Raw genomic sequence first — 16,447 nt, 5'->3', positions numbered from 1 at the left:
CACCATGGCATTCCAGCCTGGGTGACAGCGAGACCCTGTCTTAAAATACACATGCGCGTGCGCGCACACACACACACACACAGACACACACACACACACACAAATAAAATAAAATAATAAAAACAAAAACAAAAATAGGCAGTGAGCTGGGTAGGCCCATGGGCCATAATTTGCAGACCCCTTGTTTAATTAAATCAGTCTTACCATATATTTAGCCCTTATATTAATATACAGTTATGAGCCCATAATAACATTCTGGTCAATGAAGGACTACATATATGACAGTGGTCTTATTATATTGGAGCTAAAAAATGTCTACTATCTAGTAATGTAGCTGTGGTAAGGCTGCAGCACATTAGTCATGTAATACATTGTTTGTATAGGTGCTGATATAAACAAACATACTGTGCTGCCAGTTGTATAAAAGCATGCAATGAAGTACAGTATACACTACAGCAAGTCCTCAATGTCACTGATCAGTTCTTGGAAACTGCAACTTCATGCAAAATGACATACAATAAAACCAGTTTTATCATAGGTTAATTGATATAAATAAGAGGTAAGTTCCTAGAGTACATTTCTGGTGACAAAATACCACCAAACTTCTAAATAAAGACCAAAGTACACTTCTAATATTAAACAATGAAATAAATGTGAACTATTCATACATTTAAGAAAGACTCATAAAAATAAGTAAGATTATTATTTACCCAATTATTCCAGTTCAGGGTCAGTGGGAGGCTGGAGCCTATCCCAGCAGCTCAGGGAGCAAGGCAGAAACTACCCTGGACAGGATGCCATTTCATTGCAGGGCACACTCTCACACACACCCACACTCTCTCATACTGGGACAATTTAGACACATTAATCAACCTAATGCACATTTTCGGGGTGAAGGAAGAAACTGGAGTACTCAGAGAAAACCCACATGAGGAGACGTGGGAAGAATGTGCAAACTCTACAATGAAAGAGGCTCCAGCTAGGAATCAATTTTTTTTCTCATCATTTCACAGAATGATGTTTTTTGAGGACCTGCTGTACTTGATAATAATAACTAGTTATGTTATTGGTTTATGTATTTATACTATACTATACTATACTATACTATACTATACTATACTATACTATACTTTTTATCATTAGGGTATACTTCTAACTTAAAAAAAAAGTTGGCTGGGTGCGGTGGCCCACGTCTGTAATCCCAGCACTTAGGGAGGCCAAGGCAAGCAGATCACTGGAGGTCAGGAGTTCGAGACCAGTCTGGCCAACGTGGCGAAATTCCATCTCTACTAAAAATACAAAAATTCACCGGGCGTGGTGGCAGGCACCTGTAGTCCCAGCTACTCTGGAGGCTGAGGCAAGAGAACTGCTTGAACCCGCGAGGCGGAGGCTGCAGTGAGCTGAGATTGTGCCACTGCACTCCAGCCTGGGTGACAACAGCGAGACTCCATCTCAAAAAAACAACAAAAAAAGAAAAGGTTAACTGTAAGACCTGAAGGCAGGTCCTTTAGGAGGTATTCCAGAAGAGGGCTTTGTTACCATAGGAGATGACAGCTTCCTGCATGTTACTGCCTGTGAAGATGTTCAGTGGGACAAGATGTGGAGGTGGAAGACAGTGATATTAATGATCTTGACCTTGTGGAGGCCTAGGCTAACATGTGTGTTTGTGTCTTACTTTTTAACAAAAAAGTTTGAAAAGTAAAAAAAAAAAATTTAAATAGAAAAAAGCTTACAAAGGCCGGGTACGGTCGCTCATGCCTGTAATCCCAGCATTTTGGGAGGCTGAGGTAGGCAGATCACTTGCGGTCAGGAGTTCCAGACTTGCCTGGCCAACATGGTGAAACCCCGTCTCTACTAAAACTACAAAAATTAGCCTGCAGTGGTGAGGGGTACCTGTAATCCCAGCTACTTGGTAGGCTGAGGCAGGAGAATCATTTGAACCCAGGAGGCGGGGGTTGCAGTGATCTGAGATGATGCCACTGCATTCCAGCCTGGGTGACAGAGCAAGACTCCATCTCAAAACAAAACAAAAAAAACCAAAAAAACAAAAAAAGCTTACAAAAGAACTTAAAGAAAATATTTTTGTATCGCTATATAATGTGTTTGTGTTTTAAGCTATCACTACAAGAGTTAAAAAGTTAAAAATAATGTAAAAGTTTTTAAAGTAAAAGACATACAGTAAGCTAAGGTTAATTTACTATCGAAGAGAAATATGTTTTAATAAATGAAATATAGCCTAAATGTACAGTGTCTGTAAAGTCTACAATAGTGTACAGAAATGTCCTAGGCCTTCACATTCACTCACCACCTGCTCATTGAATCACCCAGAGCAATTTCGAGTCCTGCAAGCTCTATTCAAGATAAGTGCCCTATACAGGTGTACCATTTTTTATCTTTTATTTTTATTGTGCCTTTTAGGTGTTTAGATACATAAATTCTTACCATTGTGTTACAATTGCCTATAGCACTCAGTTCAGTAACATGGTATACAGGTACACAGCCTAGGAACAGGTTAGGTTTGTGAAAGTATACTGTATGTTTGCACAATGATGAAATTGCCTAGCAATGCATTTCTTAGAATATATCCCGTTAAGTGACACCTGACCATATTCAAATACTAATTGATAAAATCTAAATGTCCGTAACACACAATTTAACTTCTTTTAGCTATTTTACCTTCTACTTGTCTAACAGACTAAGCAACTTGAGCGAAGAGATATAATTATATTTTATATATAGTCCCTCAAATGGTGTAGTATGAAGGAAAACATAATTTTGAAATCAAACCTTCATATACTTCTCTTTTATAGGGATGATGTGGTGATTGAGACAAGATACACAAAAATCCTAACACGATATCTAGAACATAGCTGGCAGTTAATAAATGCATGACACCCAACTTCTCAAGTATTTTTACCTATGGAAAATGAGTAAAATTTAAAACCTGGATGCTAACAAATACCTTGTTCTGCCTCTAGATGAAACCTTGATGTCTTTTTGGGAGGATTCATCATCTGACTTCATGTCATCTGATGAAGGAGGTTCATGAAGGTTTTCATCCTTTTCTTTGTTTTCAGTCTTGATTTCTGTTGTAACAACAGTTCCAGACTGACTCTGCAAGCCACCTAACAAAGAGGCAAAGGAAAGATAAAAGACGAGACGCATTTATGAATTAGAGCTAAGACAATAAAAAGCTTTCTAGCTGGTGAATATCCTTAGAAGTTACAGGGTTAGGATGGAGGTTTGAAGATGTAGGAAGTATACTATTTAGAGCTGAAAAGAATATGTCCACATCCTTGTGCTTTTTAACAGCATTTATATTTAAAAGAACAAGTCTGACCCCTATGACCAGTCTAATGCTCACTTTCAGGCACTATTTAACAAAAGAACAAGGATGAGAAACAATGGATTTTAGAAACTAACTTCTAAGATGCTGCAGAGGTAAAGGACATAAGCTTAACATCTTCCTGGATACACAGTAAAATAGGCATCATGGTTAAATGTAACTGGGAGAACTTTATTTTGGTGATCTTATTTGCACTTTTAAGTGCTCTATCTTCACATTTATTTGTAAGCTCTATTGGAGCAGTGATCAAGTTTGTTTTTTATCGAAACTGTATGTCTCTTCAATCAAACGATAATCTCTAAAACAACAGCTTCCATCATTCAGAGCTCTCAGTATAGTCAGAAATATCTGTCACTGCCTCTAGGGACCATGAAGACACATTCATGAGGGAAAATGTCTGAGGAAGAGGGACATGACAGAACAGGAAGAGGTAAAAGATAACTGGTAAATACTGAACAATAGTCTATAGGTGGATCTATTCACCAATAAGTATCTGTAATTGTCAACCTAGGTGGGCCAGTTGGAACCCTAAATGTCTGCTCTCCACAGTACTATCTGGAATTCCCTCACCTAAATGACTTTTGATTCACAGATGTCAATCCAGCTGTGAGAAAGGTGAGAGTGTTTCAAATGATATCTCTGTCTGCATTAAATCTGAAAACCAACAATATAGTTACCTCTATAATTTTCTTGTGTTTTATGGTTCAGGTCTGTGCTTGAAGTAGTGACTGTACTAGACAGGACTGAATGATTGCCATTGAGACTGACAGAGTCTTCCCGATGAGTTCCAACCTAAAGTTAAAGAAAATCCACAAAAACCCAAAAATAAAAAAATGATCAAGATAGTTCAGGGGCAATAACTGTCCAAATTATTCTACTTGGTTTAATAGAGAAAACAGTATCACTCATCTGATTTCAGCAACTTTTTCTGGATGTCATTATTCTGGTTTTTGGGGAGAATTTCAAAATATTAATACTTCACAGTAGTACTGCTTTTAAATCAAAAGAACACATACTGTTTTTTAAAAATGAAACTTCTAATTTGTAAATTTTAAATCCCACAGAGGGTGTTTGTGAGAAACAAATGAGCTGATAAAGCATTCTATAAGTCACAATGCACTACACATCATAGGGTCTATTAATAATCCTATATAATCAGTCGGAAAATCTATTTCATATAATACCTAAATACATTAAAGTATGCATGAACTGGCATTGAACAAAATACTTCTACATTCCAAGCAATAGTAGTATTTATCTAAGTGTGCCCCTCTATCATATATAGTATCTTATTTTTTCTCTGTCTCCCTTCAAAATTTTTGAAAGAGCAACAAAAGCAATACAAAATTAAAAGAATTTAGGCCGGGCGCGGTGGCTCACACCTGTAATCCCAGCACTCTGGGAGGCAGAGGCAGGCGGATCACAAGGTTAGGAAATCAAGACCATCCTAGCTAACATGGTGAAACCTTATCTCTACTAAAAATACAAAAAATTAGCTGCGCATGGTAGCAGGTGCCTGTAGTCCCAGCTACTTGGGAGGCTGAGGCAGGAGGATGGTGTGAACCTGGGAGGCGGAGCTTGCAGTGAGCAAGATTGCGCCACTGAACTCCAGCCTGGGCAACAGAGCAAGACTCTGTCTCAAAAACAAAACAAAACGAACAAACAAAAAAACAAACAACAACAACAAAAGAACTAAACAAAAGTTGTGCATTGCTAGGCACCAAAATTGGCATGTATTTTTATTTTCAGCTTTAATCAAACTTATATGAGTCACAGTTAACCTGAAATAGAAAAGCTAAAGCATGCAAACACCATCAAACAGTCAGCTATTGCAATATTAATATACATAGAAAAACTTGTTACAGATGAAGTTTTTATTAGAATAGTAGCAGACGTGTCAACTAGAAGATTAAGTTTTTAATTAAATAGGTTTATTGCCTGGAGTTATACATGAGAACCACTGTTTTTCAATAAATCCTTCAATCCTAGTAAACTGCCAAGCTTTGAATCCCTCTTGAGTAATTAATATAGCTTTTATCTTCCATGACTTTGTATGATTTTACCCTAAGAGGAACAAATACCCCTATGCGAGTCTATCCTTTGGTTTTTCTGTGAGCTAAACAAAAGGAACCAAAGCAAAATTTTAGGTAATACAGGTCATTTGGTAGTAGATCTAATTAGAATAGATTCGTTCTTCCACCATACTTTCTAAGAAATGTTTGTGTTTTACACTTATTCTCATCTTTATTTTTAAGAAGCCCATTTAGTGGATTTTAAAATTTAATTCAATAGTTACTTTTAAAACGATTTTAGGATTGGTCATTGCTGAGCACTATTTGTGTCACTACTCCCTTAGGTAATAATCATGCATCCACTACACCCTTTTCCTAAACCACACAATTTCACCATGTACTGGAATCACAAAATCTTAAAGCTGGGAAGGGACCACAGAAACTATGGCAGACTTCCATCCCACTTCCCACTTTCAGAAAGTTTCAGTATTTAGTTGTTCCCCTAAAAAACTTGAGAAGAATCTGAAGTACTCAACCTAACAATCAGTAAAGAAATGGACTGTGAAAATTGTATTTAAGAGAGCAAATTATTTTTAAAATGTTTCAAGAAATTCTGTTTCAAGGGTATCATGGTCTTGTTTATTCTTAACGAACGAGGGTGCTTTCTTACTATGAAGTACTCAGTGATCTAAGAGGAAAGGAAGTTCAAAATCCCATTTTATAAAAATAGATATGGGCAAACACAATATATGGCTGCAAATTCTTTGGAACCTTGGAAGATAAGGCCTACTCTAAAGATTAAATACATCTAGGAGAATTTTGATGGGCTGGGGAAATAATTGTAAGTTAAAGTAAAAGCTGAGGTGTATTTGTATTTATAATAATGTGGACTTGAAACTTCGATGATCCCTGGCAATATGTGCTAATTCTGTTTTTACATAACATTTTGAACTATCACACCAAGTAATTTAAAAGGAAATAGCCTTCTAAAATTTAAATTTTAAACATATGTATACTTAGTGTATGTTACACATGTGAGACATTTTATAGCTATGTAAGGCAATACTACTGACAGTAACAAATTGAATTTTCACTTATCTAAGTGATGATGCATCTGCTGAATTCTGATTTCCTTTTACTTCATCAGTATAAATAATTCTTTGATTTTTTAAAAACTCAACTGTTAAAAAAATGTCTGATCATTATCTAAATAATAAATCTTAGAAATTTTACTTTTCCCTTAAGGAAAATCAGAAAGGGTGCTAGATTTGTTTTGCAACAGAAACACCAGCAAATATTTTTACACTATAGAATAATACAAACTAAGTATTTTCTCACATGAACTTAAACATAGTTTACAAAAGAAAAAATTTAATTGGCACACACAGCAAAAATATAAGCCTTTAAAAAAAAGGCCTCAGACTAGAAGAAGGCTTGAAGTCTGGAGTTTTTCATGTTAATGAAGTTAGCAGGAACTTTTTCTTTGTAACTTGATTCCCCTTGCAAATGGCCCTCATATATTTTCTGGAGAATTTGACTTTCACAGTTCTTATAGTTCTCTTTAACCCTTGCTCTCCTGGGCTCCCAAGTCTTCCCTTTAATCTGCAGCTCCACATTCAAATGGCTCTGTCTACACATACAACAGGTGTATAAACAGTTCTTTGTCTGAGCCTAGAGCCTGTGGGGCCAGCCAGATAGGACTCAGTTTAATTGTTCACCTCGTTAGCATACAGCTGACAGGCTGCGGCTGTTGGGGGAGTAGCAGGGCAAGGCAAACCCCAAGGCCTGCTACCCTCTATGTTTCAATGATTATGAAGAGCTCCAGTTCAGAATAAAAGGCCCATGCCATTAAATGACACCATCCTGCATACTCAATCTTCGCAATCTATGTATGGCCTTACTTTTCTGGGAGCACCCAACAATGGACTTGTTTCCATTTAATTTGGCCAATGGCTTTAGCACTCACAATGGAAAAATGTTAAATCTAATTAGTTGATTAATAAGAGGTCTTGTGAATTAAGGGACAAACTGAAAAACAGTATGAATTCCTCTTGATTTTGAATTCTATTCTAATAATTTGTTCAATTTGTACTATTCACTGAATACTAATGATTTAAATTAATCACTATTAATTTACAGATTGGTTAAAGGATCTTTATATACTGCCTACTCCAAGATTTTGATTTATCTGAAGAGAGGTTTTACTAGAAACTTGGTAGTATTACATTTGTTATGGTTCCTTTTAAATATTTCCATAAATGTATCACCTCTACGTTTTTCAAATTTAAAAAAAGTTGCCATTTTGAACAATTGTGAATTTTAAAATGTTACCAAAAGCCTTAAAAAGCACTATAATGTAGTCTTAATAAAAATAAAAATTTTAAAAATTGCCCATTTAGGAAAAATTACTTGGAAAGAGTAAAAGAGTGGTTAAAAGTAAAATCCTTCTACTCAGTTGAAACATAGACACACAACTTCTACTGTATTACAAACCCCTTTACTAAAATTAAATACTGTCCAAATGGAAGATTAAAATGATTTCAAATTTATTTTGATAAATGACAAAAATGCCAAGATAATTTTGAATAAAATATTACCCTATTTGCCTATCAGTCTTTACTTAGTCTTAAGTCTCCTGTAACTAAGAAACATATAGTTTCTCTAACTGCTTTAAAATTCAGAAAACAGATATGATTTATATTTTTAAATGATTGTATATGGCAGACTTACATTTTATAATTTAACATTATTTACTATGCTCTCATACAAGAATATGTCACTTCTTTAACCACCACTTAACAACAAAAAACCCAAGCAATACCAAAAACTAAGAGAAATGCCTGGATTAAATTTTATCAGGACTTGTAACAATGAAATCAAAAGATCTCACAGATAAAATTTTATCCTATGTCATGAATAATAAACTGTTTTAGATCTGCATCAAGTTTCCATTAGTACAAAATGCTTCGAATTTCATTTAGTTTTGGTTTGAAGTTGAAGTTACTGTCTGATTGAGAAATAACAGTACTTTTCATTAAAGAGAAAGGTACTTCGATGGAGTTATCTTGTTGGGCCTAGGTACTTAGGTATTACAGCCATAAATCGATGGGATGTACACAAACTTTATACTGCAGAGAGCTCTTTGAAATGCTCAAATGAAATTCATGATTCTCTCTTTTTTTAAAATTGATACAGAATCTCACTCTGTCACTCAGGATGAAGTGTGGTAGTGTGATCACGGATCACTGCAGCCTTGAACTCCTGGAACAAGTGATCCTCTCACCTCTTCCTCGCAAGTACCTGGGATTATAGGCATGAGCCACCACATATGGCTAAGATGAGGTCTCCCCATGTTGCCCAGGCTGGTCTTGAACTCCTAGGCTGAAGCAATAGTTCCACCTTAGCCTCCCAAAGTGCTGGGATTACAGGTGTAAGCCACCATACATTGCTAAAATTCGTGATTCCTTTTATTTTCAGTTTTCTACTAAAAAATTTTTCTTCTCAGTAGTTTATTCTAAAAGTTTAGCCTTAGCTAAATAAATGGGAACAAAACTAAAGCCAAATGCTGACATTTCAATAGTTTTAAAAACTCTTGATTTCGTGTTTTAAAATTTAAATGACATATCAATATCAAATACTAATGAGGACAAGGAAATGCTTGGCCAAATGGTTACTGTGTCCGAGTAAACTTTACACTGCTAGCAACCTTGATCACTGACTTGTCTGTACTGCAGACTGGGAGCTGACCTGTCTGTACCTCTATCTATCTAATCTATCTATCTATCTATCTATCTATCTATCTATCTATCTATCTATCTATCTATCTATCTATCTAATCTAAATATATATTATACATATAAATAAATTTATATATATATATATATTTTTTAAGAGACAGGGTCTCACTCTGTTGTCCAGGCTCAAGTGCAGTGGTATGATCATAGCTCACTACAGCCTCAAACTTCTGAGCTCAAGCAATCCTCTTGGCTCAGCCTCCTTCTGAGTAGCTGGGACCACTGGTGTATGGCACCATGCTCACTTAATTAAAATTTTTTTTTGTAGACACAGGTTCTCACTTTGTTGTCTAGGTTGGTTTCAAACTCCTGCTTCTAGCAATCCACCCAGCTTGGCCTCCCAAAGTGCTGAGATCACAGGTGTGAACTACATGCCTGGCCTGTACCACTTTTATCCTGCCATCAACTCTTACTCTTCCACTATCAGTGTGTCTTGGCTCGCCTCAAGTATTACAATTACTTCAACAAAACTCTCAAACTACTCATGAACATAAGCCAAATGTTATAGGCTCCAAGAAAAAGAAAAACATGCTAGCCCCATTATATCTGCTGGGGTGCCAATTTATGTTATAAATCAGGAATTCCCAAGGTCTGGCCTGTAGCCAAATCTTGACCTGTGTTTTTGTAAATAAAGGAGCTTGTTTTTGTAAATAAAATTTTATTGGAATACATCCATGCCCATCTGTTTTCATATTGTCTATAGCTGCTTTCATATTATATTGTCAGAGTTAAGTAGTTGTGACAGAGACTATATAGCCTACAAAGCTGAAAATATTTACTCTCTGGCCCTTTATAGAAAAAGCATATTGAACCCTTTTCTAAATACTTGGAGGAAAAGTGATATATTTAAACCCTACAATTAGGATTCTGCCCATTAGGATAAAGTTCCATTATAACAAAAATGTCATCTGAATGTTCTGTGGAGGTCGTGAAAAGACCTACATTTATCAGAATAATTCTATTCTCTGCAATAAACAAATGGAATAATGAAAAGCAAATGTTTTTGAAAGCAGCTGACCTCATGAATTCTACACGGTGGTACAAAATTGCTGATCAACAAGTGTGTCTGTGATCACTTTGTAAGTTTGGCCATGTAGCCTCCATTATCAGGAGCCTAAAACACACTGAACAACAGCTTGGGCTAGTTGCTGTGGCACTAATGTTGCAGCTCAGACTAAGCCAGACTCACCTCATGTCTCAGGAGACCATTTTTTCTAGACTACTTTGAGATTTTTTTCTTTTTAACTTATGCGAATGCAGAAAAAGATAGACAAACTTCTGGAAAGTTGTAAGAGACCAAAAACAAGGCGGGGAGGGAGGGTGGGGAATTGATTCCAGAATGTAAAACCACATTATTTCTTATTCATGATCAGTTAGGAGGATGTATGGTTGTGACCAGGGGAAAATAAAAGCTGGAGATTAACTCTTGGAGACAGCTGGCAAGAGTTACAAAAACGTGCTCCCAAAATCACACACTCTGCAAGAATATGAAGAGTTGATGCCATACAGGTGGGTGCTGAGCATGTAAACAAAGGGATCCCAGTAGTACTAATGGAAGTCCTCAGACATGGAAAAGAACCACCACGATAAGACAGTCTTCCTCAGTAAGATGCCTACGACTCTGAGGGAATAGTCAGTGGCAGACTAATCTTCCTTTCATTCCATCCTTTGGTCTTTTTGCTGAAGCTGAGAACTGAGGACTCAGCAGCTAAAAGGCTTACTTCAGAAGGACAGGAGATGAATACTGACTCACCTAACAGTGTCAGATTTTGTCAGCTAATAACTTTATATTTTGAGGCTAAGCCTGGCAGGTACATCTTATCTCCACTGCTAAAAGTATTACTGATTGTGTCTGGATGAGATGAAAATAGCAGATGATTTCTGGCAGATTTTCCACAGCTCTGTACCCACTGAGGTGGTAAGGACTGAAGAGAAGGCCGTGATAGACACACTGAACAACAGCTTGGGCTAGCTGCTGTGGCACTAATGTTGCAGCTCAGACTAAGCCAGACTCACCTCACGTCTCAGGAGACCATTTTTTCTAGACTACTTTGAGATTTTTTTCTTTTTAAGAATATCTCTGGCTGGGTGCAGTGGCTCACGCCTGTAATCCCAGCACTTTGGGAGGCCAAGCTGGGTGGATCACAAGGTCAGGAGTTCGAGACCAGCCTGGTCAATATGGTGAAACCCCATCTCTACTCAAAATAGAAAAATTAGCTGGATGTGGTGGCGGGTGTCTATAATCCCAGCTATTCAGGAGGCTGAGGCAGGAGAATCACTTGAATCTGGGAGGCAGAGGTTGTAGTGAGCCGAGGTCACGCCATTGCACTCCAGCCTGGGTGACAGAGCGAGACTCCATCTCAAAAAACAAACAAAAAAACTATCCCTGCCAGACCTTCTGTTGTTGTTCTGAAGTGGGCAGTACATTCCTTCAGCATATAGTGGGAGCTACTTTCTTAGTTATAAGTTTTAGGGTGCCATCCAATGAAAGAATTTTTCCCTCTAACAGTCCTACTAAAATGCATTAGGTTTTTAGGTGGCTTTGGAGGACTGGATTTTGATAAGTCTCCCTTCCTATTATGGAATATTTGAAATTGGTAAAAAAACAACTTTCTCAAGACAGAAGTCCCATTTTATGCAAACTCCAACTGGGAGGAGCCAGATACATATTAAATACTGTAGCTGATAAGTTGGAATAGGAGCAGTAAGCTAGTAAAAGTGAATAATTAAAAAATCATTAAGAGGTAAGGAATAAGAACTGCAAATATTGCTGCTGAGACTAACTTAAAATTCAAGCATATTGATTTTGAAGTCATGCTTCTAAATAAGGATAAACAGTATTTCAACAAATTATTAATATTCTGCATTCATATTTGTAACAAATTCCTTTAATTATACCATAAAATCATATTTTTTTTTTCTTTCTTTTTTTTTTGGTGAGACAGGGTCTCGCTCTATTGCCAAGGCTGGAGTGCAGTAGCACGAACATGGCTCACTGCAGCCTTGACCTCCTGGGATCCAGAGATTCTCCCACCTAAGCCTTCCATGTAGCTGGGACCACAGGCACACGCCTCTGTGCCAGGCTAACTTTTTTTTATTTTTTGTAGACATGGGGGTCTTACTTTGTTGCCCAGGCTAGTCTTAGAACTCCAAGCAATCCTCCCGCCTTGGCCTCCCAAAGTGCTGGGATTACAGGTGCGAGCCATGTGACATTTCCCCATTCTACTAGTTTAATAACTTACATATGTTTTAACACATATTAGCTTATCAATAGCAATAAAAAGTACTTTAAAAGGAGACTGATTTTCAAGATTTCCTGACATTAAAAAAAACAAAGGAACATAAAACAGGCATCTAATGTTACCCATGCTGCTGAAAATAGGCAGCCTTGTGTGATGTTTAACTTCAGAGGCTCAAAAATGAGTATATATGTATGTGTATGATATGTGAGTGTGAAAATCTGGAACCAATCCTATCTTACAGAATACAAGCCTTCAGCATTTGGGGCGTATAATTATTTTGATGATAGGTAAGTTTTAGCCTTCATCACATGGTTTACACCTAAAAATCTGCTTCGTAGAAGAACATTTCACAGCATGCAATGAACCTTAAAAATCATGCCATAAACATGCAAACACATGGTATAAGTTTAAAATATCAGGTTCAAAAAGAATTTCATTTCTTTAAAAGATAATTTGAATAAAAAATAATGTAAGATGGTAAACACAGAATTTTTGATGTGTATGGCTGTAGAATGAACATCCCCTCTAAAAAATTACCATTTTTTTTTTAAAAGATGGACTGAGTTCTTAAAAATTCTCTTTGTGGGTTAATCTAAAATTGTTTCCTTTATTTATTACTGAAATTACAGCCATTCTTAAAACTACCTCCCCACCAAGTTTGGGAATAAAGTTTAAATTTGGACCTGTATAAATTACAGTTTCACATTCTTTCTACCATTGAAGGCTGGTTCTAAATTACAATAAACAACCTTTCTAGACCAGACCTCTTGCTATTCAGATTTCCTATGCACTATTTCAAGGCAAAAACTGTGGTGCCAATTATTACATATCTGGAAAAAAATCCAAGTTTAAGCTAAAAATGATCTTTGTAGAAAGCTTCTGCTTTTTGCACAAGGTCACAAGAAGATTTTATGGACTAATACTTAGACAGCAAAGAAAATTCTGAAAAGTCAGTCTTTACCTTCCTTTCGGAAAGATCCTCTTCCCAAAGATTTCATTAAAGACATTTAGGACAACAATCTTTAGGGTTTACTACAAAAAAGATGAGCACGATTTTACCATTGAAGTTGATCGACTGCTTGCAACAAGGCTTGATCCTCCATAGTTTGAATTGAGGCTTCCAATTGGTGCATTATGGGATGGTCCCAATAAACTGTGTATATCACTGTGACCAGTAGGCAAACTGGTGGAAGGTCCCACAGCATGGTTCCGCAGCACATGGATTGCATCATCCAGTCTGTCTAAACGATCCTCCATTCGAGACTGCTGTATGGATTAAAAAAAACATGGAGGTTATTGCTGGCATCTGTTAGATTAATTAACTGCTATGTTTCCTACTATGTGATATGTGGAAGATAGCAAGTGAAATGCAGTATCAAGTAGCTTCAAAAGCAACCACCTGAACTATAAATCAACAGCAAAAAAAGCCTATCTGTCTGTAGATTATGCTAAATTTTCAAAGCTTCAGAAACAACTCACTGCTTTATAAAATGAATTTACCAAACTACCATGAGGTTATTTCTTTTAGCCTCTACAAAAGATGAAGGATACTATGTCATTTCTCAATAAGAGTTGCTAAAAAAAAAAAAAAAAAAAAAAAGTACAACCTATATTTTAATACTGATCTTTGAATGATGGCAATTTGGGGAAGGGACCTCAAATCCAGTAAGTTTAAGTTTTAATTTTGTCTTAAGTATATAAAGCACATGTATCTTATATGGTGAACACATCCAGATATGTTCTTTGACAAAACTAAATAAATGGTATTGTCTGTGTGTGGATACACACATGCCCCATACACAAACATATTAGAATTAAAAAAATCAAAAGCACATGCCAGTAGAGCTGTTTTAAAAAGGATCACTTTCAACAACATAAGAGACAAAAGTATTCCTATATACTATGATAAAAACTGAAATAGTCAATTGTTTGATTTTTAAAGACTGGAGTCTGTACAACTTAAAGATTTTAAATGAATAATGGGAAGTATAATTAATTGAAACACAAAAAAGGCACCATCTAAAAGAAATAGTACCTCACAGACATCCTTTAAGAAGGACATTGCATCTTGCAAATGCTCGTGAAGTTGCTGCTCAACTCGATTTTTCTGGCAAAGTCAAGACAGAACAGGAGGCAAAGCACAGGTTAAGATTAACTCCAAAAGAGATGAGGAAATAGCTGATATGCATGTCAGCATAACATGTTAGTAAAGTTAACGCCAAGACGTGCGAGATCTATTTTATTAAGATATGAAAAGGCTGGGGTTCAACAGGGAAGTTACGAGGTTAGCATCTAAACAGCACACATTGCTTATAATTGCTTGCAAAATACATGAGAAGCAAATGTTCCTTCAATTTAAAATGTTCTGTTAGTCACAGAAAAAGAATGTTTCTCTTTGCAACCTGGAATTACGAATGAGAGCATGACTTAGCATTCCATCAAATCATCCTTATTTTGTTTTTATTATACCGTGTAATTCTGGGTTACAAATACAAGTATACAAAAGCAACAGTAGTCAACATTCTCCCACAAATTCTTCACGCTCAAGTATCTAGAAGGTTCCTTTACTGCCTTGTTAAATAATGTTTTGCTTGTATGATTTGCACAATACACTTTTTTTTTCCCACAAGAAAACATGGCAAATAACACTTTCATGACAAAAAACACTGGTATTCACTTAAAATTTTTAATGGAAATGTAATAAACCACACACAGTATTATGAGAAAGGGTAAAATACAAAAGGGTAAAAATTTTGCATTGCTGGATTAAATTCTCTTGCTTTTACTTGTCTTTTTAAAAAAAGTTTCCCTTTATATGTAGACATAGAAGTATAGAATGATTAAGCCCTAGATTTGTCAAAGAAACAAAAATCCTCCTAACAAAATTTTAACATCAGCTGTCCTGACACCAGAAGCCTGAGGTCCCAAAGAACAGATGGCAAAAGGCATACCCAATGTGTCTTATATTGTTCAACTGAATCAGCCATTTGTTAGCAAAGAATTCGTGTGCAATGCTAGCCTACTGTTTCTTTACTGTTATGCCAGATTTACTAAAAACAAACAAACTCTAAGCTATCAGATAAAATTGGTGTATAAGAGGCTCTTACCAGGGAGTGGAGTGAGTTTTCATAGCTTGGGGATGAAGGTGCTTGCCCTCCAGGTCTGGGCCACTGACTGGTACCTGTTAAAACCCAAAAGTACCCACACACCTGGGTTAACTCAGTGATCTTGATAATGTTGTGAAGGAAAGGGTAAAGATACTGAATAACTAAATAAATTTACATGAGTATTTTTGTTCAGCCTTCAGCACAGTATTGGCTACTTATAAGCCCAATACATTTTCAAAAATCTTTCATTATTAATAAAAAAAAATGTAGGGAGCTGAGAAAACAGAATAAAAAAAAAAACCCTGTAATTTAAAATACAGCTACCTTTATGTTTGCACATTCTTTAGACTTATTCCACACGCCTATGTATCTTGAGAAAATGCACTTACAATGTACACACTTTTAAAATTCTGTCCCCCTTCCTCTAGCATTGTACAGAAATTTTGGTAATACTATTAACGACTACATTAATACTCCCCTTATTCTCTACACTTAGTTCTTTTTGTTTGTTTTTGTTTTTTGTTTTTTTGAGATGGAGTCTCACTGTCGCTCAGGCTGGCGTGCAGCGGCACGATCTTGGCTCACTGCAACCTCTACCTCCTGAGTTCAAGTGATTCTCCTGCCTCTGCCTCCTGAGTAGCTGGGATTACAAGCGTGTGCCACCATGCTGGCTAATTTTTTTTTTTTTGAGACGGAGTCTCGCTCTGTCGTCCAGGCCAGAGTGCAGTGGGCCAGATCTCGGCTCACTGCAAGCTCCACCTCCCGGGTTTACGCCATTCTCCTCCCTCAGCCTCCCAAGTAGCTGGGACTACAGGCGCCCACCACCTCACCCAGCTAGCTTTTTTTTTGTATTTTTTAGTAGAGATGGGGTTTCACCGTGTTAGCCAGGATGGTCTCGATCTCCTGACCTTGTTATCCGCCCGTCTCGGCCTCCCAAAGTGCTGGG

The 16,447-nt window shown here is 36.7% G+C and overlaps 1 protein-coding gene across 12 annotated transcripts in view; it reads right to left on the bottom strand.

The window, feature by feature from the left end:
- LOC101019996 (transcription factor 12) overlaps nucleotides 1-16,447 on the bottom strand; it is a 254,403-nt gene that overhangs the window by 22,970 nt on the left and 214,986 nt on the right. For 7 of the 12 annotated variants that reach the window (XM_031662545.1, XM_021941719.2, XM_031662546.1 and 4 more), the window contains 5 exons: nucleotides 15,502-15,575; nucleotides 14,430-14,501; nucleotides 13,454-13,660; nucleotides 4,024-4,138; nucleotides 2,963-3,125 (listed from right to left, as the gene is read on the bottom strand). In XM_031662545.1, the coding sequence (XP_031518405.1) occupies nucleotides 2,963-3,125; nucleotides 4,024-4,138; nucleotides 13,454-13,660; nucleotides 14,430-14,501; nucleotides 15,502-15,575 (631 nt within the window). The remainder of the gene's footprint in view (nucleotides 1-2,962; nucleotides 3,126-4,023; nucleotides 4,139-13,453; nucleotides 13,661-14,429; nucleotides 14,502-15,501; nucleotides 15,576-16,447) is intronic. The other 5 variants (XM_031662548.1, XM_031662547.1, XM_031662549.1 and 2 more) reach the window with 1 other exon arrangement.

The sequence above is a fragment of the Papio anubis genome, unplaced genomic scaffold (genome assembly GCF_008728515.1).
Source record: "Papio anubis isolate 15944 unplaced genomic scaffold, Panubis1.0 scaffold74, whole genome shotgun sequence".
NCBI lineage: Eukaryota > Metazoa > Chordata > Mammalia > Primates > Cercopithecidae > Papio > Papio anubis.
The sequence above is the reverse complement of the archived record's forward strand: the minus strand, read 5'-3'. Positions and strand labels throughout refer to the sequence as shown.